This window comes from Malaclemys terrapin, chromosome 3, assembly GCF_027887155.1.
Source record: "Malaclemys terrapin pileata isolate rMalTer1 chromosome 3, rMalTer1.hap1, whole genome shotgun sequence".
NCBI classification, from domain to species: Eukaryota; Metazoa; Chordata; order Testudines; family Emydidae; genus Malaclemys; species Malaclemys terrapin.
This window is the reverse complement of record NC_071507.1, coordinates 61,508,358-61,533,324: the sequence shown is the minus strand read 5'-3', so window position 1 is coordinate 61,533,324 and position 24,967 is coordinate 61,508,358. Positions and strand designations below refer to the sequence as shown.

The following is a 24,967-nucleotide window of genomic DNA, read 5'->3' as shown; positions in this document are numbered from 1 at the left end:
CCCAGAATTCCAACGGGTGGGGGAGACTGCGGGAACTATGGGATAGCTATGCGATAGCTACGCACAGTGCAACGCTCCGGAAGTCTACGCTAGCCTCAGTACATGGACCCACACAGCTGAATTAATGTGCTTAGTGTGGCCGCATACACTCGATTTTATAAAATCGGTTACCAAAAATCGAATTCTGTAAATTCGGAGTAATCCCGTAGTGTAGACATACCCTTATCTTGGCTAGTCCAACCCCTTTCTTCCTCTTGCCCAAACTTCTGACTTGTCTTCCTCAGTCCTCCCCCATAAGTCCTTTTTAAATCCGTTTTTTGTCATGTCTGTCACTTTGTCTTTGCGAATTTTCTATTCTTCCAATGCCAGCCCCTTGCAGAGGGAAGGGGAAATAAGTCATTTCCCTTAGGATGCAGTTACTCTTTAGCATAACTATTGTATGGTCAAAGCACATTCATAAAGTTCAGTACTCTACATTGTCCCCAATCTGGTGTGTATCTGCTACAGGTCCTGTCCAGGATGGTGGATAGCACATTTACATAGGCCATTCAGTGATACAGCAAGAAACCTAAAGAGAATTCTATCAGGTGATATTTCCAATGATAGAAAGATCTGTACTATGAACTTCATGTAATTTTAAAAATAACTTTTAAGGACAGATTCCCCAGTATGGGCACCAAAGCCAGAGTGCACCAGCCAGTTATTATGCATCCCTAAAGTAATGCAAACAGGCAAAGCATATTGGTGAATCTGGCTCTTAATTTGCAATTGTCTTATTGGTTTAGAGTGCTGTGTGAGTTAGACTGGTGCTTTATAGATGGAGAGCTCACTCTGAGCCCTAATGTTGTTTAGGAGCTCATAACTATGTTTTTGCCACAGCTCTCCTGGCAATGTTGCCTCAGTGTGCAGGGTGCTCAAGCTGCAATGCCATGAAGAACCTTTCAAGCACTGATGCCCAAGCTAGTATACAGCCACAGGATCTTTAAAGAGAAGTGACATTTGGATCAGTTAAATTGTGAGCAAGAACTCTTGACATGTGTTCTATTTCCTGCATACCAGTCACTGCAACCAATAAAATTGTTGCATTCAAATTAGCTGTAGAGGAAAGATGGTGACTGGTTGAGTTACCTCTGATGTCAGAATGGCCCTACATAAAGAGTTACCCAAACTGTTGACCTGAGCCTGTCTGTAGCCTATATAATCATGATTAGATTCACCAAGCTTTAATAATGTAGTATAATTGCAATTTAATTTCTCAAAACGTAGCCTATATATAAGATTTCAATTAATGTTAATTAGACAAAAAGTATGAGGTATTTGTGTTACTCCATTGTTAAGATAATTCAAGACAAAGAAAAGACACAGGATGATAAAATTCTTAAAGGATCCAGTTTTACTCTGTAATTTATGAACTAATTACCAGATTTACATGTACTCAAAAAACAAGTGCTGTAAGTCTGGAGAGGATATGCTGTATTTATCATACAACATAAAAAGGTTGAATCCATCCCTGCTTTAAATGCAAACCAGAAAAACCTTAACTATGGAATTGCAACCAGCACCTCCATAATAAACTATATTAAAATTACCTTATATTGTTAATCATAATACTAATACTTTTCACTTACATAGCACTTTTCATCCTTTACAATAGTGGGGGGGTCAGTATCATTATTCCCATTTCACAGATGGAGAAACTGAGGCACACAGAGCCCAAGGTGGTCACTTATTTGGGATCACACACCAAGTCTATGTGAGAAATACAATCCGTCTCCTGACCTCCAGTTCAAACACTTAAATGCTAGAACCTCCCATTTTTTTGTAGAGCTAGAGTGCTCTAAACTTGTAACTGCTTATTTTAAAAATGTATTTTACTCTTCTGTTTATGTTGCTTTACTTTTTGCAATTTGTTCAGCTCAGACAAGAAAGACTAGTCAGTTTTACTTCTTCAATGTCAGTTTAAGGTGGATTTTTTTTATGTGCAGTGTGTTGTGTCTGCCATACATATAGGAAAAATATGCATTTTCAGTCTAGATTATTTTTATTTTACATCAAGGAAAATAAAGAAAAATTATAAAGTGCCCAGGAAAGTGAAAGCAAAGTCTCTCTCTCTCTTTGTAAAATACACTATCTTGAATCTCCTCAGCCCTGCTCCCAATAGACAAGCAGGCAATCTTTAATCTTAAGGATGCAATATGCAGAAAACAAAATCATAACTATAGACACCACAAATCATTTGTACAATGCTGCACTTTCAGTAGCACATACATTAATATTTATTTGTTAACAACAAATTCTGTTCACTGGAATTGAAAATTAACAGTTATTTCTCAGAAACATCTGTTGTGGTGTTAGATTTGTATAGGTTTGTCCTTACATCGCCTATATTTGGCAGAATTTTGGGGTACGGAGTGGGGAAAGTTTTGAGGATGACAGATGGTCCAATGCCCCTGTCAGAGAGCAACGAAACTCACAGGGGGACGGAGAAAGGAAGGGACCCTGTAGGTGCAAACCGAACCGTGCGGAACAACGAGTCCCCAGACTCACATACGGGGTCATTAAAACCTTGCTAAGCAATGGGGCGTGTTGGGGGGTTGTCTGGGCTGGAGCACGAGCGACCCGAGGCAGACAAAGACCCTGGGTCTTGCGGGAAATAGTTCAGGGATCGATGAGAGACAGAGTCGGGCACCCCCGGGAGCGAACCGGCCCCGGCCCCGGCCCCGCTCGGGCACTGAGCGGGCAGCGGGCACCAGCCCAAGGTCACACACGGGGCGGGGCTCCGGACGCAGAACCCAGGAGTCCGGGCCCGCAGACCCGCCTCTCAGTCACGAGCCCGCGGGCGGCGGCGGGGGTTGAGCGGGGGATGCCCGGGCTGGATTTCAGATGGGGGGAACCTCCCGGGACAAGGCGGCTCCGCTCCCACTTCCGGGTTCCCTCTCCTCGCGCATGCGCCACCCGCCAACCCTCACCCCGTCTCTCAGGCCGAGGTCCATCTTCCCGGGCCGTACCACCTCGTACATGTGGTGGGAGGGAGGCCTCTCTAGATACTTCTGTTGCCCCCGCTGCCCCTGAACCTTCTGAGGCCGGTTGCGACTCGTTACTCCCGGCTATCGGCTCCCTTAGCAGTTACCGTCTCCTGGCCCTCGCCCCTGCTCTATTCCAACCTCCCCCACTGGAGGAGGATGGTACGCGCCACTCCCACCTGAGCCAGCGGCCGGGCGATACCATCCCGCGCACCACGGGGAGAGGAGCAGGGGCTATTGTTGGGTCAGGGGGTGCGTGCGGCTCGCGGCAAGAGTAGGTTCGTCACAGCCGCCGCGGAGAGGGAGGGGCGCCGCCCGGAGCCCAGAGTCCCCCCAGGCCTCGCCGGGCGCGGCTGCTGCTCCCCTTCCGTCCCCTGAGCTACCGCCGCAGTGGTAGCGCCCGGCTCCAGCTGACCGGCCTGGAATCCCGGCTCCCAGCCCCGGACCCTCCGCTCCCAGCGACCCCCCGCCCCGGCGACGCGGCCCCGCCGGAGACTCGGCCCTGCCATGGGAGACGCCGGCAGCGAGCGCAGCAAGGCGCCCAGCCTGCCGCCCCGGTGCCCCTGCGGATTCTGGGGGTGAGTGCGGCCCGGGAGGGGGCCGGGCGGGGTGAGGCCCGGAGGAGGCGGCCGGGCTGGGGGCTGGGCTACACCGTGGGGCTGGGCAGGAGCAGAGCCGGGCCTGGTGGCTAAGGCCAGGGACGGCGAGCCAGGTTGGGGCCGGGATTACTGGTCTCCCCTCGGGCCTGTCACGAAGGCTGAGCCACCCCCTTCCCCCATCCCAGCCTGGATTGCTTCAGGGCAGTGGCGTGTGGCCCCTGCTGTGCGGCGGGGGGGCTTCCCTGTCAGAGGGGCCCCTCCCCCAGACATGTGACTGTATTTGCTGCATCACAGAGGGGGTGGCAGGCTCCTGATTTACAAGTACAAGTGGCTTAGTAGGGGTGGCGACAGCAGCTAAATCATCCCAAAATATCCCGTCTGTATTCTCGTTTCAAGATATTGAATAGCTCTCTGTAGTGGGGTGCCCATCTGTGTGTGTTTGTGGCTTGTATTAGTTATCACATTATTATTCAGTCATCCCCATGTGTTACTGCCTCCCCACTCCCCCCACAGCTTTGAGACCTTTGTGTGGCCTCCCCCCCATGGCCTTTAGAAATTGTAGAGAATTTCCTGAAGGGAGCAGCTTCAATGCCTCTCTCTGCCCATCCCTCCAGATGTTCAATTTAATTGAAATTGACACACCTTGTTTCTGAGCCCCCAGGTGGAATAATAGTGGCATCAGCAAAGCGTCAGACAGGCAACTTTCTTGAATTCTTTCAAGAATTTCAGCCTTTCATAAGTATGGCTAGCATGTAACTTAGGTCCCCTTTCAGTCTGTCATGTTTTAGGTCTGTAAAGAGCCATATATAGCCATGTATATATGAATAGCAATAAAGAAGGTGTCCTGTTGCCACTTTATAAAACCTTCCCAGCAGGCCTCATGCTAGAGATGGTCCATGTCATCTGCTGGCTAATCCTGTTTTTTAGAGGGAAAAGTCATTCCTCTGTGCTGGAGGAAAAAAACGTAACTGCCCATTTGATTCTTTTTTCACTCTCCAGGGCCATGCCTGGTAATGATGTTTCCATTATTGGTTTTTAGCAGATATATTGTGGCATATGGAATGTGCTGGCTGAGACATGGACAAAAAGTGTCTTTAATATGTGTGGTGAAGATCTAGATCCCTAAAGTTCTTATTTATGGAGTGTTCAAAGGATATGCAACTGGGTAGAGGTGTGGGAGTCCACCTGAGATTTATACCTGTCTATGACTGTACCTTCTTGGGATTTATATAATATGATTTAAGATACTCTGGAGGAGTGGAAGGATGCATATTAAGAGTGATTTAGAGCTGTCACTATTCAATAGGCGATCTTTGATTTTATTGGAATGGCAGAATTCTAAATTAAATCCCATTTGTGAGTTATGATACAAGTCTGAACTTTGACGAATACAATGGTTCCATTGGGAGTGAACTTACAAGGCATATTGTAAATATACAGTAAATTTTTACTTTATTTTTGATTTACTAGGCCCCTGTATTTATGCCTCATGCTTTCTATAACATGACTAAAAAAGAGTTGCTACTATTTCCATTATGATGCGCCGGCTTCTGTGATCAATGATGATGTACAAAGGCACTGAAGGAGTTATGACAACTTCAGCTCACAGCTCTTTTCATGCTGAACTTTGTATTGAGTTCAGTGTCCTATGTTTGTGACATCAATGTATTGTAAAATCTGGTGCCTCAAATGGTGAAATGAGGTTATGAAGAAAATGGCCCTTTAAAGATGCTGCCTATATAGGGATGGATATTTCTCCCCATCACATAAACACCCATCGCAATTGGGACTAATTTGCCCCCTTTTGAAGGAATGTAATTCCAGCAGTGATTCCTCCAAGGTAGGGCTGAAGTACATGGCTGTGGAACTGTATGAAAAAGTTCACCTTCTCTACCTGTAGTGTTGCTAAACAGAGTTTCGGTTTCACGTTCTGTCAATCTGACACCTTTCCAGAACACACATATACTTTATCAGAGGGAAAAGAAAAAGATTGTTTTATCAGAGGCTGACATTGTTAAGCGTCCTGTGGAGTGGCTGGCTTGTGTACATGTGTAGTTCTGATCTCTCTGAAGATACACGTGTCCTCATTTTCTTTGTCCTTGTTTACACTAGAAATGGTTTGCTGGTAGAGCTCTACTGCTGTAGCTATGCTGGCAAGTCCTCCTAGTGGAAATGTATCAGAGGGGTAGCCGGGTTAGTCTGAATCTGTAAAAAGCAACAGAGGGTCCTGTGGCACCTTTAAGACTAACAGAAGTATTGGGAGCATAAGCTTTCATGGATAAGAACCTCACTTCTTCAGATGGAAATGCAGCTTATCACCAGCCTTGGGAGGAATCTTGATCCTTGTACTAGCGGACAGGCAGTAAGTACTGCACATCGCACTCTTTTCTCTCAGAAATCTCTGGCTGTTCAATGTTCCCCACTAGTCTAATTATCAAGATTTCTCTCAAGGCAGCCCTTGATCCTGAATCACACTTGTGGTAGAACAATGTACACTAAGCCAATGGGCTAGTCTGCACTCCAGGAAGTTGGTCTTGGCTAAATATGAAAAGGTTGTAATTATTTTCATGTGGTGAAACCTAGAAGTTCTGTGTAATGTTTAGTACTAGCTTTTGCCTAAAGTGAATGTTCTCTACAGTAATCCACAAACATTTGGCATGGTAAGAAAAATGTGAAAAGGAGCATTACAAATAAAGTAGGCCTTTCATGTAAAAATACTTACAGTTGGTCCTAGCACTAAAATCTGTCTTTAGGTGAACTTTGATGTCAGGAGTTCAGGAAACACACATTTTAAAAAGTGATGTACGAGCGGGGAGGGAGGGAGGATTCCATATTTTGTTGCTGCTTTCTGATGCATAAAAGTCTGAAGAGTTTTTAAAAAACTTTTGCTTGTTTTTATATTAGAAATTAGGTCCTGTCTAGGCTGGAAGACTCTGGTGGTGGTGTACTGGATGTTTACTAGAAAACTAGTAAAATGGTGATGATACAAAAGACTGCGAACTGAACAACCAAGGGGGAAGGGATTTTTTGTCAGACTATATGTAAAACTTTCTTTAAACATCTATTTTAAGGTCAATGATTAACTTCATTTATAAATGTTAATCTTTGTTAAAGCTCACAGTAACAATCCCTGAAAGCTCCCAGAGACCTTCTAGCAAGACCAGACTTGACATTCCTTTTTTCTAAGGGGGAAAAACAAAAAATACCTTTCAGTTATTCCTTTTTTTTTTTTTTTTTAAATGATGCATAAAGAACAATCCCTTTAAATCCTTTAGGTCAAATGGAGCATTGGGTTGAACATTACATTTTAATAAATCATTTCAGGTATCCAAACAGACAGCTTAAATCTGCAAACCTAGTCTATAATAATCTCGTAGAACTTCATTTACAAAAGAATTTATGCTTCCAATATCTTCAAAATACCTTCACTATTCTTTCCTCACATTATTATAGCATGTCATAAACTTTGTCGAGTTTCAGGCAAGGCAGTGTGAGCATTGCAACATACATTTGGGGTTTCAGTTGTACTGGACTTCTTACGTTCTTTCAATTGCTTTTTGGAATCCCAGACTACACGTTGCATTGGTTATTTTCTTTTAGAGTTGCAGATTTCAGAAACATATATCTTATGCCATACGTACTCCAGTCAAGCCATTTTTCTTGGTACCTAGAGCTGTTTTGCTCAAATTTAGGACCCAATCCTGTTCTGGAGATCATGTGGGCAGATCCCCATTGACTTTGGAAGGGCTTTCTCTACACAAGCACAGGAATCCATTTGTGCAGAGCTCATTGCAGGACTGGGACCTCTGTGATTAAGCAGTCACATGCATGGGTTAATATTATAAGCTGAAATACCAGTTGGACTTCTAGGAGTTGATTGGGGGGGAAGAGAGAGGTCAAAGAAATAACTTGACAACTTTAGTTGTGTTCTAGTGAATAGAAGAACAGGAGTACTTGTGGCACCTTAGAGACTAACAAATTTATTAGAGCATAAGCTTTCGTGGACTACAGCCCACTTCTTCGGATGCATATAGAATGGAACATATATTGAGGAGATATATATACACATTCTAGTGAATGTTTTTATTTCCTCTAAAGAACATACCAACGTTGAAGATATTGTAGGCAATGCCTTAGAACCAGAAAAGAAGGAAATATGTTAATAAGCATAAAACAAATGAATTCCATTCTTGAAATGGTGGCTGCCAGCAGGAAGTTGATTGAAAACACAGTATGATTAGTTTCATCCCATCTTATTTCTGGCAACTTATAAGGTACTGTACTCCGCCAAAGCTGATGGCAATACTGCTTTGAGAACAGGCCAGCAGGGGTTCTGTAGGATGTTACCACTTATCCTGCCTCTCACTGACACTGCCTGCATCCTATACATGACAACACATTCAACCCCAAACTTTCTAGTGTCCTGGGAGAATCCAGAGCTTACTTCTGAATCTGAATCTTCTCGTTGTTAGTACATTACCATGCTGCTTCCACATTCACCTGGCCCTTTTGATGATTGTCTAATATAGTATGAAGCAGTTGATCAGCAGAATATAAATTGCAGTTATATGATTAATTTTTGACTATGGATCACTGAAGCATTCCTTTTTTCTAATCAAATAAGTTTTCTTTTATTTAAAAAAAGAAAATCCTTTGATTTTAACAAAGCTCTCTCTAGCCAGTGTTTAACTTTGAGATTGAAGCTTTTTTTTTCTCTTCTCTCTCCAAGGACCCTGGGTGATCTTTTTAAAAACCACCTCCTAATTTCAGGAGTCCACACCTGTCCCCATCCTTACCTAACTAAAGGTGCCTTTGTAAGCTTCATTTTGTTTTAACTGGTACCAGAACACCACATCCTTGCCGCCTAAACCAGGCTTGAATAGACAGACCATAGTAGAAATATACACCTTTCTGTGAAAATGCTTTTCCACTGGGACAAAGATGGTGCAATGGATTAGTGATGTCTTTCCTATCTGGGGCCTCAAGTTCTGAAGCAAGCCATTTAGAGAATGAATTGTTGATTTGTTCTAGTTCACATCAGAACTACCATACAGCTTGTTACAATTTGCGTTGACTGGAGTCTACAATAAAGACTGGACTAGAATGGCAGTGAATACTGTAGGTCGAAGCTGAGGTGCATTGGAGTAGCTGCGGGTGGATGGTGATGCTGTGGGTCAGAATTGAGGTGTATTGACACAGCTGTGGCAAGGAAGCCTACTTTAGGTCTAGCTCTAACCAAAACTGTTGTTTCCTCACACTAAATGGGGTGAATTGATTTAAATCCATAGCAACATATAAAAGCTTAAAAATCACTGCCTTTAATCACTGGTCTTTGTTTTTTTTTACTTAAGTGAAAACTCATTCTCTGATAGGAGAGCCAAAATATAATTTTGAAAGAAAGGAGACAGCTTATTTTATTACAAAGGTTTATGGGGCATCTATCAGGGGGCACTTTACAAGGCTTAAACTGGGTAATTAACATGGTTTGAGTTAGTGGTTATGATCTGGTTTTGTGTTTGTGTGTATGTTAGTGTGACAAATACTTGAATGTAATATGTCTGGTTTACTAGATATGAACTCATTAACACTGATCTCTTAGTATCTCCACATGAGTGTTTCAAAGCACTTTATAAATAAGGCCTTATAACAGTTGTTGGGAGCTAGATATTCACTTTTGTTCTTTGATTTCCATCCATTGGCTCAGCAGCAACGATGGGGCTGAATTAAGTCTTTCCACCACTTTCTGTCTTGCACCAGCTTCATGGGTTTGTAATTAGGTATTATATTGAATTGGCGGAAGCCTGTAAGAGAATAGGTTGATCCACTGGACTACCAGGAAGTAAAGAGAGTAAGTAAGGATGATAAAGACACTTTAGAGAAACTAAAATTCTTTGCATCAGGTTCCATCATAGAAGATATTGAAAATGATCAGAGACATGGGAATTTTTCAATATGAGGGGAAGATGAAACAGTTTGGGATTCTTTTATCATGTTCTCCCTTTGAACTAGAGTTATATAAAATAATGAATAATATAGAGCAAGTAAGTCAGATGCAAGGGACATCCATTTAAATCAAAAGATAGTAAATTTAAAATTGATAAAAGTAGATAATTTTGAATACAGCATACAACCTGTGGAATTCTTGCCACAAGGTATCAACTTCAGGACTGAAGCTGAACTATTTCACAAGTATGTTTGTTGCTGAAGTTGAACCATTGAAGTGGAAATTGCTGGCCTATCACATAGAGCCATATTTTGTTGAAGTAGTAAACCAGCTTTCTCTACAGAAACCTCTTCTTTATGGATATAGGAAATAACTTCTTCATTTGAACTAGTAAGTTCAGAATTGGAAAAACAAAAATGAGTAGACAAAGCAAAAATGTTGAATTTGCTGTTCTAAAAAATTAACAAAAAACAGATGGCATATGAAAATATCTGGTTTAAGAAAACCCATTGGTATGTTTGGTGAACTAGAGATCTGTTCATCTCTCCAGTTAAGCAAGGGGGTGAAAAATCCAGTCACCTAAACCATGAATTTCTCCATAATACAAGCTTTTATATAGAAAAAATTGTTGCAAAGATAATCTTCTGAATGTAAACTGACAAGAAGCAAGTCATTTTCACTCTACTAGTTGGTGAAGCTTGGAGCAGTTTGGGAGCACTGAAGTCATTTGTCCTAGACCACCTACAGTCTCTTATTAGCTTCTGAACAGTATGTGTCTTGTATTTTTTTTTCAAACTGTGGTAAGCTGAAAGTATTGTGACTTGAATAATGCTAATATTTGCTCCATAGTCAGAAGTACAAAATGTTTTTTTATACTGTTTAATAAAATAGACTGTACAACTGTATAATATGTATCACTCAAGAACCTGACCCTGGCTGTAGATATGTCATGTTTTAAATATTGATTCAATTGACTTAATAAGAGGTGTTTTTCAGTTCATTTTAAATTATTCTAACATCTTATAATGAATATAGTCCATGAGACAAAGGGTTGTCAATGTACATCTCAGTTTTAAGTAAGCATAACTTTCATAATTAAAAGGGATATTTATCTTCATGCTAACACCAAACTCTCGCAAAAGTTTATATAAACTGTTCTGAACATGGAGCTCAAAGGATCCTAGAATCATGGATTCTAATACTACATCCTTGAAGTGATGAAAAGTGGAGACTTAAAAGTTAATTCTTCCTTCAGAGTCATGTCATCCTTTTGACAAAGGAAGGAGTTAGCCATAGAACATACAACTTCCGCTAGTGTCATGAAATGAGTCGGTTACATATTTTCATTGAGGAGCTTGGTTTTGATTTGAATATTTTGACTGACATGGCATCGAAATTTCTCTCAGATTTAAGAATGGCTTTGAAATTAGATTACTTTATCTACAAATAAATGCAAGTCTATTTTGGCAACACTTAAGTGCATATATCAGAGATGGATGTACTATGTTTTCATAAGAAAACAGTCCTTTTTTCCGTTTATATTCTGAGCCTGAAGCTGCAGCGTGATTGTCTCCTGTCCTCTCAAATTTAGCATTTTTTTGGAGCTGGATTAGTTAACTGTAAAATAAGTACATTGGCGTACGTATCCTGCAGATGTCTTAGGAGAATGGCATGCAGTGAATAGAAGTATATAATGTTGATTGTGATCATGTGATGAGATCCTCTTTTGGACCTCAGAAAGAAGCCATGTCTTCAGATAATCTGTGGACAAGTGAACTAGTCTGACTTGTTGCCCCCACTCCCCCTTTTTTTAAAAAAGAAAATGGCACCCCTCCCACTTGTCTTACTCAAATGACTAAGAGGATATTCTTTTTCCTGTCAGTGCAGTATGGGCAGGGGTTACTGATAAAGAGCCCTCTTATGATTTTTAGAAGAAATTGTAAATGGGATGTGTGATTGTGGGGTGACAGTTGGCTTCTCCAGATGCGAAACATTCTAAAAGGTCCAGGTCTGAGTATTTCCTGATCTATTATTTATAAAACAAAATGACCCGCAGGGGCCTGAGAGAATATGTGGGCAAATATAGATGGAGACATTGCCAGTGACAAATGCAAAATGATTCTGAAAATGAAGCCTCTGCGTGGATGACTAGCACCTTATGATTTCAGGTAGAGGTTTATCTTAGGTGCCAGAGCTGACAGTGGTATCTAGTAGAACTTGGGTAGTGTCTGGAGACTCATGCAAAAACAGCCAACTACTACTACTTCAGATTTTAAAGAGATACCACCATCCTATTAAAAAAATCATATGGCCAGATTCTGCATTCATTTAAGTCATTGGGAATCATAGGTACACAAGAAATGTAGGATTGGTCCCATATATTGTAAACAGTCCTTTAGCTGTGTTACAAATTATGCCTTAAATGAAGAGTTTTCAAATGTTCATAGCAGGGAACGCTATCATAATGGAGAGTACAAATTGACTTAGATGCTACCTCTTCCATTCACAATTGTGTGTACCACCATCGCTTTTCTCACTGGCAATTCAATAACATCCCTGTGGCAACTACAGCACCTGTGAACATGGAAGAGTATGTTAGAAAAGTATTTAATTATTTTTTAGTTCCAGCAAGTATTCTGTGGGCTCCTGGTGTTCTGACAGTCCACAGTTTGGGAACCCCACTGCCTTAGGTTATTAAAACAGAATCATAAGCATCCTGTTCACTTTTCGCTATTTATCCTGCTCACTTCTTGCATTCTCTTAACTTGAACACTGAAGATCAATGCAGGCAGTTAGGTTTCAAGTTCTCAGTGCTGTAGTGTTTGGATTGTAAACGCTTCAGGGAAATATTTATTTGTTTTAAAAAGACTGTTTTTATTGGCATTTAAATAATTTTGAAAACATTTCTGTTGGACTTGGGTTTTATAAAAGCTTGTTTTTACAAAAAATGTATTTTGCCCAGTTTGGCTCTAAATAAATAAATTAATAAAAAAGGATAAAAAACACTTGTTCTATGCAGACTCTTCTGTAGAGAATAAATTGTACGCATGTTCAGTGTGCATACTGGTTTTTTTAAAAGCAGTTTTAAAAAGCAACCAGGCAAACTGATAAAAGGGCAGGGAGCATTGTTTGATGACTTTAGTAAGAAACTGATAGAACTCCTGAATTCCAGTTCCAGCTTTTAAACAGACATAATCTGTGACCTTGAATGAGCTGCTTAACATCTGTGCCTTGGTTTTGTCCTTTTAAAATGGGTATGTTTATCTGTCAGGCCCCTAATGTTTGTAAAGCACTTTGAGATTCCTGAATGAAAATTGCTATAGAAGTTCAAGGTATCTTTTTATTTAAAAAAAGAAATAAGCAGTACTAGAGTGAGAGCAGTTAGAAAAAGACAGAGTAGCTCTTTATCATAGAGAATCCAAAGTCCTGTCTCATTTGGCTTAATCACTAAAACAAGATCAGCTTTCACAATATGCACATATTACAGAGATTGGCCTTGTCACCATGACAGCAGTGTTTTGATCTCTAATTATATGCTGTTTGTGAAAGATGTCACAGAGTAAGTTACATATGTATTTTTAAAGTAGGTAAAGTTGTTTTGTGTTTCAGTTACAGAGGTGTCCCACAGTATTTGAAATTGTATTGTTATCCTAGTTGTTGATTAGATGCTATTTTGGTGCAAGATGTCATCAATATCATGCAGTCTAGCTTGTTGGAGAATCAATTATATGGGGTTTTTTTTATATATTACAAAAATCAGTTGCAGGTCATTGAAACACATTTTTAGCTTGAGAAAGGAGCTAAATCTTAGGCCTGATATATCTGATAACAGCTTGCAGGAGCAGGTGTTGATTTTAATGTTAGACAAAGTAATGCATTTTATTTTAAAAATGTGCTGGTGTTACTTTTTAGTGTGCATCAAGAATAGAAAAAATATAGCAGTGACAAAATTAGTTCACTGGGTTTTTAGGAGAACAGGTTTTTTTTTTTTTTTTTTTGGTCTGTTTTTTGTTTTTCTTTTTAACCCAGAAAATCTTAATACAGATTTGGCCCATCCTGGAAAACTTCATTCAGTCTTTACATCTGGGATGTTAAGTAATTTAAAAAACAAACAAACAATCCCCCGCTTATCCCACTCAGTTTCTAAAGCTGGACTCTGTGTGTGTTAACACACATGTTGATTTATTAATTACTTTTGTTTTTTAATTGATAGCATTTTAACAATGGTTGGTACCAGAAAATAACTTTCTGATTTTAGTTTGGTACAGCTTTAATAGAGCATTCATCAGTTTTACATCCAGTGGTTTCCTTTTTAGAACTGATCTTGAGTCCATGCTACACTGAAAGAGCAAGAGTCTTTTTGAGCCATAAAAAGTTTGTTCCAATATCAGTGTTGGATCTTGTGTCAATCTTTGTTCAAATTTTGTATAGGAAAATCTTGTGCTAGAAAAGTTTTGAAACCTATTCAGTCTCCTTCAGAAGACTGAAAAACTGGTCATTGCTTGGGGTTCCTGAAATCTTTCTCAAACATGGAATGAGTAGTTGGTTTTGGTATAATTAATGCAGGGCATTTATGATGGATCAAAATATGCTTAGTAGTCTCCCTATATGCTAACTTGTCATTTTTGAAAATCTTCCAGTCTTTTTGCTGAATAGTGGGGTTCTGCATTTAATACTTATGTACAAAATAAATGAAATTGCCTTAGAAATAATTCAGTTAATTTGATGCAAGTTGACTCCTTTTTAGTTTGCAAGATAACTTTCCAAGTCTCATAACTGCCTGTGGTAGGAAGATGGAATATTTTTTAATGCTTGTAATTTTTCCTAATAGCACGCTCCTCTGTTTGTTTAGATGGATGTTAGATATAGGCAGTGTGCCATTTTAATGCTTGCTAAACAATTCTTTTGTTTCTTTTGCAAGTACCGGTAGTTCCTATTGGTTGAATAGCTGTATCTCTTTTGGACACCAGGCCTATCTCTTTTTTTAATTTTCAACCTGTGTACCACACCCACAAGTGTGTGTGTGTGCGCTGTAGAAACAGTAGGGTTTTTTGTTCTCTTCTACATATATCACAAGAGACTGGTGGCTGTAGACCAGTTAGAATAAGAGTAGTTTAATGTACGTGTCACCCAAACATTTTATATGGGCATGTCTGGGCCCAAGCATTAATTTGCTGTAGTCTGAAATTCTTGCTTCCACTTATGCTAATGCTGCTCTCTGGCATTGTTCTTTGTTGCCAAAATATCACTTGCTGTTGAAAATCTGACCAGTAAGGCATCTAATAAAATCAAGTCAGATTTCTCCAATTTATCCTGTTTCCCTTCTTCAGTTTTAGAATATCCATCACTTGACTGAAGGACCTGGAAGCTCCCATGAAACTTAAAAGGGAGGAAGGAGCTTGGGTTAGTGGCTAGACCGGAGGGCTGGGTATATTCTCAGCTCCGACACTGATTTGTAACATGACTGTGGGAAAGTTATTTAACTTCTGCCTCCGTTTCTACGACTCTCTGTCGTAAATGCAGAGCAGAAGAGCAGGAACTGTCTGCATTACATATCTGCAAGTCTCAGAAGGTTTTATAGCACTCCCATGATGAAGATAGGATCCCATTATTTTATCCATTATTCTGTGCTATAGTATCTCGTTTTACTATTTGTGTTCTCATGTGAGTAATACAGGCAAGGCTAGAGAGAGCTGCCAGGTGAAGAGTGAGCACTTCCTGTCCTGCCACAATGACTTGCAAGGACAGGTTCAAATAGTAAAAGGAAGAGAAAATGCAGTGTGTGTCATTGTACAGTAAACCACTCTGTGACTTCATTCTTTCAAAATAAATTAAAATATTTAAAATACCATCTCCTATTCTTATAACAATAACTCCAGATTCATGAGTTAGAAACTCAGTTGCCTGATGACATCTCATCTAAAAAAGTCAATCGGCTGAAGCTTTAGATACCATCCCTTACTGCTTTACATTAACAAAAATCCCTCTTCTGTTCTAGGATATCTTTTATATTTAAACTTCAGTCATTTACAGGTACATCTCTAATTTAAATTATACAGTGCCACCGAAAAACATTGGTATGGAAAGGAAATAACCACAAGTTCAAAAATAATAATAATAAAGTCTGCCAAATGGCATTGGGGTTATAGCTGAACAGTTCTGGTATTAGTACCACCGCTTACACTGTGGGGTGGAGGTGCAGTGTTACACCTTATGGCATGCATGCGCATATAAACAGGCAACTGAATTACTTGGATAGTATTGTAGTGAGAGGTCCTGTTGATGTCATAAAATCCTCTTTGGTGGCTCATAATTTTCTCTCTGTTTCCTATTATGGACTGAAAATTATTATGCCTTGTTTCAGACCCAAAACTGTATTTGGACAAACTTACACAAATATATATATAAAAGTTTTCCATTCTAAAGTGTTCACTCTCTTGTACTCTGGCAACTTGAATAGTTTCATTTTAAAAAATTCATATTCTATATTTATGGCCTTCAGTGTATACAACCTTTGCAGAGTTTGAAATAACACGTTTTTAAAAATGGTCACTAATTTTGGTTGCTTGTTCTTTAGAGCCCAGTTTAACACTGAAGGCCTAATTTCAAAGGTGCTTAGCATGCACAGCTCTCATTGACTTCAGTTGGAGTTGTGAATACTCAGCACTTTTGAAACTCAGATCTGAGATGTCTCAAGTTAAACATTCAAAATCCATGGTCTGTACTGACATTTTACCCTTTTAAATAAGCGCGTTCCTCTCTGGAAGTGTGCAACCAAACAATGTAAAGATGGACCAGTCAGGCTTTACCTAACAGGTCTGTCATGGCCCAGATGTTCCCTGCACTCCCCATCAATACCAGCACTCCTTGACTGTTATTTTTTGAATATGCAATCATTGCATACATCAAGTTCAAGAATACCTTGCCCTGGGGTTTTGCGACCTTGGGGATGTGCACAATTTGAAATAGAGGACCACAGGCATCCAGTGACAAGCCACCAGGCCCAACTAGTCCCCTCTGCCTTTGGAAAATAAAGGAGAACATGGTTTAGGACTCTATTTTCCCCCCTCCCCTCCATTTCGTACATAAGTATCTGTTTCAAATGTTTACATTTTGGTGCGTGCGTGCCCAAAAAGTTGAACTGGTTCATTTAGTAATTCCTCCCCTAATGACCTGGTAGCGGTTGGCTCTACTAAAAACTGTGTGGGGCCTGGAGGAAAGATGCTCTTCTTTCTTTCTCTGGGCAACACTTTGACTTTAGTTTTGGGTACTTTGCTGGTACAGCAGCAGATTTTCTTTTTCTTAAAGAAAATGGAATGCAAGAAATAAATATTAGATCTCACCTGGGAGTAAATCTAAGACCAGTAGAAATGTTTCCATTACTTTTAAAATGCCAAAAGAAATAGGAAAGACAAGGTAGGTAAGGTAATATCTTTATATATCCGGGTACCAACATGGTTACAACACCACAGCAAATAGAAATAATCTCTGAGCAGTATTGTGGTACTATATGAGACCCTGAAGGGGAAATTGACTAGTCTCTTTTCTGCATCACTCAACTTGAATAGTGAAAGTAAATAAATAGCATAGTGAAAAGTAAACTATTAATAGAAGTATTTCACTTTTAATAATTTGTCCCTTATTCTTATCCTGAAATCACCTGGGCTTCTCACCTGAGTAAAGTTACTCACCTGCATAAGGGTTTGTAGCATTGGGCCCTATGACTGTGTGTCTGGACTTGATTTCTGTGATTTAGTTTTGTCTGTCTCCCTGGTCAGCCCACTACTGAGCAAGACTCCCCTGTGATTTTTTTTTTTTTTATTATTTTATTCAAATTTGGCTCTATCTGCTAGTGGAGTCTGGATTCTTAAATAGTTTTAATCACTTCTTTAAATTATTTTGACTGTTCTCATTTCTTACGACAAACCAATTAATATTTTTTAAAAGGTATATTAATGACATCATATTTAAATTACTCAAAGCATTTTTTGTCTTGGAGAAAAAACTACCCTTAGATAACCTTTATCTCAAGGTAACTTATCCTGACCATCTGCCTTTAAGGTTTCAACAGCAGCACTGCAGAAACAGCAATTGATGAACCTAAATATATGTGTGTTTGAGTTAATTTTGCTATGGGAAGCTTAACCTTTGAATTTCCTAAGTAGTATAAAGTTCACTTTTCTCAACCTTAATGTTGCATTAACATGATTTTTTTTTACTGCATTTGTAATGGTGTCAGGTGGTAGGTCTGACTGCAGTCTGACAAGGTGCGAATGAAATTTTAACAAGCCCTTTGCTATTTTGATGCTTTTCTTCCTCACTGCTTGTTTTGTATGTGCTCTTGACTTGTGAACATCTAGACCATGTACACTTCTGTAAACCATATACCGTTTAAACAAAGCATTGGGGGGCGCCTGCGGAGGAGTGGTGAGAGAAAATGAAGAACTGAGCTTGTTTCCTTTTCTGGTTTTTGGGTCACTTGACTTGGGACCTGATTAGTTCTGTGAGAGTTTAGATAATATTCTGCAATGATGTATATTAAGATTTGCTTTTGAAATAGTGCAGTAATTGGAACCCTAAACTGGACAGAATTAGGCCAGATGAAGGCTTTAGGTATTTGCAGTGGGTGCTTTAAATCTACTGCTGCCTGACAGGCAGACACTAGTGGATTTTATTATAAGTTTCAACTTTATTTTTCAGAATTTTCAGCTCATGTAGCTGAAACGTCATTAAATTCTTGAAGCTGCTGACATTGGAAATTGATTTGGCTACCTTACTGGTACAGAGGTTTCTTTTTAATGATGTCACCTCAGTTTGCTGATTTGCTAATCAGTTTCTGGCTTTGGTTAAAATACCATTGTTGTAGGCTTTAATTTAGGGTACATAACTGGAGTTCAGCTGTAACTAGCTTTTATAACTGAAAATAGAAGATTTTGCAAGTTATGGAGAACCTTAATTTCTTTATAATTACTGATCAAGGATCATCATTGCAAAAAAGAAATGACCTGTATGCAAGCTGTCATTGTTTAGATTGATTGGGTGTAATTGAGGATCATTATAATACATAAGAATGTTCATGTACAATGATCAATTTTCAGGAAGAAAACAGCCATTTTTGTAAGAAGTTTCTGCAGTTGAGACCTAGTTTTGATGAAATGAGCCATTCTGATAGCATTTCTGTTGATATAGTTGTCATTTAAAAGAACATTCTGTGATCAGTTTTGGTTTTTAATTTTTTAAGTGTAAAACTTAAGGCATTTTAATCAGTAAGGCTTCAGTAAATGAATGTGCCATAAATACTTGTATTGTTGATGATTAGCAGTTGTCTCTGTCTCAATCCTACCATGCAAAAATGGAGCACCAGAGGGTTAGGGCAGGGGTGGCCAGCCTGAGCCTGAGAAGGAGCCAGAATTTACCAATGTACATTGCCAAAGAGCCACAGTAATATATCCGCACCCCCCCCATCCGCTACCCCCCCCCCCCAGCGCCTTCCGCCCACTGGCAGCCCTGCCAATCAGTGCCTCCCCATGCCTCCCGCTCGCCGCAGTCAGCTGTTTTGCAGTACACAGGAGGCTCTGGTGAGGAGGGGGGAGGAGCGAGGGCATGACAGGCCCCGGGGAAGGGGCAGGGGCAGGGGCCTTAGGGAAGGGGTGGAGTGGTGGCAGGACCTGGGGCAGAGCAGGGGGTTGAGCAGTGAGCACCCCACAGCACATTGGAAAGTTAGCATTTGTAGCTCCAGCCTCAGAATCCGTGCCTATGCAAGGAGCCACATATTAACCTCTGAAGAGCCACATGCAGCTCTGGAGCCAGTTTGGCCACCCCTAGGCTAGGGCTTGGGAGAGGGGGATGAAGATTGTATTAGCACTTACTAGCTGAATAATCAGTAAGGCTTTCCTTCCTCCTGCTGGGCCTTTCTGTCTGGTACCTATTTTGTACAATCATTTTGCTTGCTAGCTGGACAGACCACCTCACTTAACTGAAAATGTACATATTCATATCTGCATCTGACAACATCATCTTGTTTCCATTAGTGCCATGTGGCACAATTTGTCACAGATCAGACTGTGGATATAAAAACATTCTCGTGGTTAAAGTTGTCTTTTGGGCAAGATATCATAGGCTGAGCTGGCAGCTCCACCTATAGTTAAAATTGTATTATGTACATATTGATTCTATCAGTGTTAAATGCAAACAATTTTGAAAACATGTAAACTTCCCCCCCATAACAAGACTAAATCATCTCATGTAAAGTTCAAGCTGATGAAGACGCATCCAGGGGGACATTTGAGACAGGCTGAGATGTGGGATTGAATGGAGGGAAAAGAAACCACAGCCAATCTTCCTTCTAATCATAATTTTTATTAATATTTTTATGTAGCATCTAGTAAGTGTCAAAATGTTTCACAGAGACTGTCACTCATGGCCTAAAAATATAAGGAAGTTTTTAAGGCAAGCTTGTGATGGGCTAGTCATTCAGTTCAAAGAGATGAGTCATCACCAATGAAAGAATATCCTTTCCACTTCCTCCACCTTCTGCAGTTGTGGAGGTTTGAGGCAAGCAGGATAAAGAGAGGGCCGCAACTATGGGGAGTAGTGTGAGCAGGTGGAATAGTTGTTTTGAAGTGAGAGGCTGGAAAGTACACGTTCAAGAGGATTTGATACTAATGTATTTGTTCAGCCGATGGGAATTGCAATCTTCAAACTTTGGTGATAGCAAAACTGTGATTGACATCGTTATTTAGATTTGATTTAATAGGATGCTATATGCTGAAAAGTTCTCAAAATATTCAACCAAGGGAACCCAGTTGTGTGTGAACGCTCTCTGTCGTCTACAGAATGGAGAAACAAACAACTTTGAAAAGTTATGGGCGAATTCCAGGTCTTGTCTGTTTAAACGTAAGTCATTATAACTGCTGCCTCCATTTAAAACGGACCATTATTTTGAAATAACTTTTTCTCTGATGCAGGAGAGATCCTTTAGTTTGCAACTCTAGCATATCGCAGATGATAGATTAGGTGGTTAAAAATCAATGGTTTCCCCTCTGTGCTAACAAAGTTCCATGTAGCTCAAATAATAGCATTCTGTATGAGGTAATAGAACAGGGGCTCATTTTTGTTTGTTACTGTTTATGATCACTCTGTGCATGGCTACAATGTCTTTGACTAGGATTTTCTTCACAAATGCATAAAAAAATTAATCTGATATAGGAGCCTTGTTCACTCTGCATGAAAATGGGCGTGATGTCCCACTTTGCCTTGATTGCCCCATGTGTGAATATTGGATGAAATAAGCATAGTAATTGGATTTAACCCCTCCATTCTCAATGAGGTAAAATAAGTAAAAAGCAAAGAAGATAATGCCTGTCTCTACAGTTTCTCCGTGATCTCCCAAAGTAGATCTGTGATGAAAACAGCAAAATGGCTTGTATAAGATGCTGCCATGATTCTCTTATTTTAGTGCATATTGTGAAGTTAGACTGATAACTGTAAAATATTTTATATTATGAGCTACATCACGAAAATAGTCGTACTAATACAGTGACAACTTTGAACATTGAAATTTGTACTCAGTGCTTTCATCCAGAGCACAGAAGCTAGAGAAAACAAAGTACTAACCAGTAGAAAGCTGTAGTCCCTTGCCTGAAGGACTGTTGCCTCACTAAACCAGGAGTTCTCAAACTTCATTGCACCATGACCCACTTCTGACAACAAAAATTACTACACAACCCCAGGAGGGGGGACCAAAGCCTGAGCTTGCCCAAGTCCCTCTGCCCTGGGGTGTGTGTGGGTGTGTGTGTGTGTGTGTGTGCAAAGCCCATGGGCTTCAGCCCCAGGTGGGGGGCCTGTAAGCTGAGCCCCACCCCCCAGGATTGAAGCCCTCAGGCTTTGGCTTCAGCCCCAGGCCCTACCACGTCTAATGCCAGCCCTGGCAACCCCATTAAAATGGGGTTGTGACTCCCTTTTGGGTCCCGACCCATAGTTTGAGAACTGCTACTCTAAACACTTCAAAAAAGTTAACTTTAAAGAAAGCGTACATGCTGAATTATTAGTCACATTTTATATAGTTGTTTAGCGGGTATGAGGATTGCTGCACAAGCCACTTGAAGTATAATCACCTGTATCATGGGAATGTGGCAACTACAGAGAGGGGCTAGATAGACCAGAATGCACTCTAGACATAGAATCAGGGCAGGATACCAAGGCTGACACCCGTTACAGAAAGTACAGTCAGATCTCCCCCTTGCGCTGTGCTGGGCTGTTGGATTGGTTTTGCTGCAGAATTAAAAGTGCTACCTACTGAAATACCAGCATCAATCACTTCCTGTAGCAATTACAGGCTATGTTGGAGGTCTCTCGCATGAATACTGATTACATTAATGCTTTGTACATTGAGATCTGTCTTGGCCAAATGTGATTAAGAGCATCACAGATTTGCATAGTATACAGGATTAATTTAGAATCTTTATTTAAAAAAAAAAAAAGTGGGGGAAGGTGGGGAAAAAGTTTACAATAAGATTATGTAGTTGCTCAGTAAGGCACATAGATGTTTTGATGATTAATTTAATTTGGTTACCTTTTCTCTTTTCATTTCTTGGGAGAATGCTGGGTCCTCTCACTTGTGTCAGAGGATAAAACCTCTATTTTAAGGCCATGCATTTCAGGTGACCTAGTTCACTTCATGATCTTTCTGTCCTCTAATCATCAAATTTCAGATCTCGTGTATTTGCATAAATCTTAGGGACAAATTTTAAGCAGGCAATGTCAAGTGGCTAGGCCCAAAATTGTATCTACTTCATAAATATGCAGATGATCCTAATATTTCTACAATAACTTTTAAAAGCTCTCATATGCTGTTTTCTTTCTTTTTTTTTTTTTTTTTTTTCAAAAAGCCACAACACACATGAGCAGCTCTACCATGACAAACCAATGTTCATGTGTAGTATGGGAAATTAAGACTGCTTTGGAACAGATTTCATTTTCAGCTTTCTAAAAAGTTGCCCTAAGCTGTGAAGGGGCGGAAATGTATTCGATCTTCTCAGAGAGATCCTTGATAGTTTTGTTTTGTTTTTTTTTAAAGAAAAGTTCTAGTGGAGTTTGCTTAGTTTAGGAGGCTAAGCTTTTGTATTTGTCTTGGTGAATTTTTGACAGAAAATACTATTGGATGCTTAAGATGAAAAGGAAGGGTGATATACTATAGAAGGATCTGAAATAAGAGCAAATGAAATTTGTGGATTTAGACCATGGCCATGAATGTAATTTCTTCGAAGGGACACTGGTTATTTCATAGATATTAAACCAGTTTTCTTAGTAGCTGATAGTAGCACATTTGAGTATTAACACTGAAAACTAAAAAGAAAATATAACATTTTACCATGTAAGTTGCTTACTGTTTGCATGGCTCTTCACTTAGACAATGAAAATAGATTAGGCTAACCAGTTTTACTTGTGTTCAGTGAATTTAACACAGAAGTTTTCATGCCTTATCACAGCACTACACTATTTGGGTTTTAAAAACTACTGGGGAATAGTTATTTAACAAACTGGTTCTCACTGGAATTAAATAACAATCATGAACACTTCTGTTGGCTTTACTGTATTTATTACTACTTGTTCAGTGGTGTCCATGTGCTGTATAGATACAGTCCCAGCCCGAAGAGATTAAAATCTAAGGTAAAAGCTTTTTTTCAGTGAAAACTCAATTTTATCAAACCTAAACTTGGAGCAAAGTTTACCTGAAAACAACCATATAAAAACTGTGCTTTTTTTACTTTACTGGGAGCCAACTGTCTTCTAAAACTAGAAAAATAATGTATCATATAAAAGTTATGTGAAGTTGTCAAGTATATTAATAATTCAAAGTGTTCTGCATAGAACTGCTCAAAATGCTAAAATGGAGCAGCTACTGAAAGTAATTGGATATGCGAGGAGTAATTTGGTACAAATAGACCAGGAAGTATCTGAGCTGAGCATGCATATGAATTTGGTCACAGCAGTTCAGCAATAAGGTCAGGAAAAACATATGAGATTGAAAACTGAATGAGTGATTTATTACAAGTTTAGAGACAGTTCTATGAGTGGAAAGCTTGTTAGACAAAGGTAGATAGCTACTTCTTACAGAGAATGGTCACAGCATGTCTAGTTCCAGGTGGTGGGTGATGCAAGAATGCTCTGCATTTGGTATGATATTGCTTGTCACCCGGTGGAACAAACTCCTGGATCTGGGGGGATGTTTTGACATGCTGTGCAGTTTTGGGGCAGTGGTTGTAAATGTTGGATAGTTTCCATGGGAAATGTTGTAGGGAGAGGCAATCCTGTCAGCAGGCACTATTGGGTTTTGGTTAATTATGAAAAGAGGGTAAATCAGTTGAGAAAAGAGAGGATCCATCCCAGTCTTCTAGAATGTAAAGCTGAAGAAAGGTGAGGATGAGATATAACTACACCCAGAAATCTCAGGGAGATCCTATCCCAGAAAGGCAATTTGAAGGAGATTAAGACAGCATTGTTAAGCTTTTCTTGAAGAATGCCAAATGATGATTGTTGAGGATATGTGAGTAGGGCCTATATATTATATCTTCTGTCCGGTGCCCACAACAGTTGGGGGTAGATTTTGGGACACAAAAGCAGTCATGGATTTTTTTCTCTTCTTTCCTCTTTCCAACCATTCGGCAGGATTCCTTCAGAGAATGGACTCAGAAAGTTATATACAGTTGGGTAGCACTGTAGGGAGCCACTGCATATAGACTTACTCTTTCCCCCATAACTGCTACTTCATCCAACACTGGATTAGCTGAATCTCTCTTTTAAAATGATCAGCCATAAAATAATATTGTCTTTTTGCCATTAGGTTTGAGTCAATTTTGAATTGATGAATGGGGTAAGTCCTGGAGGATGGCTAGGGTTGCCAGGTGTCTGGAACGCCTGGTCGAAAAGGGACTCTGGTGGCTCCGGTTAGCCCTGCTGACCGGGCCGTTAAAAGTCTGATCAGTGGCGCAGCGCTCCTGGAAGTGTCCGGCATGTCCCTATGGCCCCTAGGCATGGGGACTATCAGGGAAGGTCTGCGAGCTGGCTTCGCTCCGCCCATTGGCTGGGAACCACGGCCAATGGGAGCTGCGTGGGCAGTGCCTGCTGGTATGGGCACTGCATAGAGCCATCTGGCTGCACCTGTGCCTAGGAGCTGGACATGCCAGCCATTTCTGGGAGCCACATGGAGCCAGGGCAAATAGGGAGCCTGCCTTCGTCCCACTGCGCCACGAACCGGGAGCTGCCTGAGGTAAGCACTGCCCAGCTGGGGCCCGCACCCCGAACCCCCTCTCATACCCCAACCCCTTGCCCCAGGTCAGAACCCCATCCTGGAGCATGCACCCCCCCTCCCTGCACCCCTGCCCCAGCCCTGAGCCCCC

At 40.4% G+C, this 24,967-nt stretch overlaps 1 protein-coding gene across 2 annotated transcripts in view; it reads left to right on the top strand.

The window, feature by feature from the left end:
• Positions 1-3,258: 3,258 nt before the first annotated feature.
• ZFAND3 (zinc finger AN1-type containing 3) overlaps positions 3,259-24,967 on the top strand; it is a 251,596-nt gene continuing 229,887 nt past the window's right edge. Inside the window, exon 1 of one of the 2 annotated variants that reach the window (XM_054023791.1) lies at positions 3,259-3,601. In XM_054023791.1, the coding sequence (XP_053879766.1) occupies positions 3,531-3,601 (71 nt within the window). In that variant the 5' untranslated portion in view covers positions 3,259-3,530. The remainder of the gene's footprint in view (positions 3,602-24,967) is intronic. The other variant, XM_054023793.1, reaches the window with a different exon arrangement.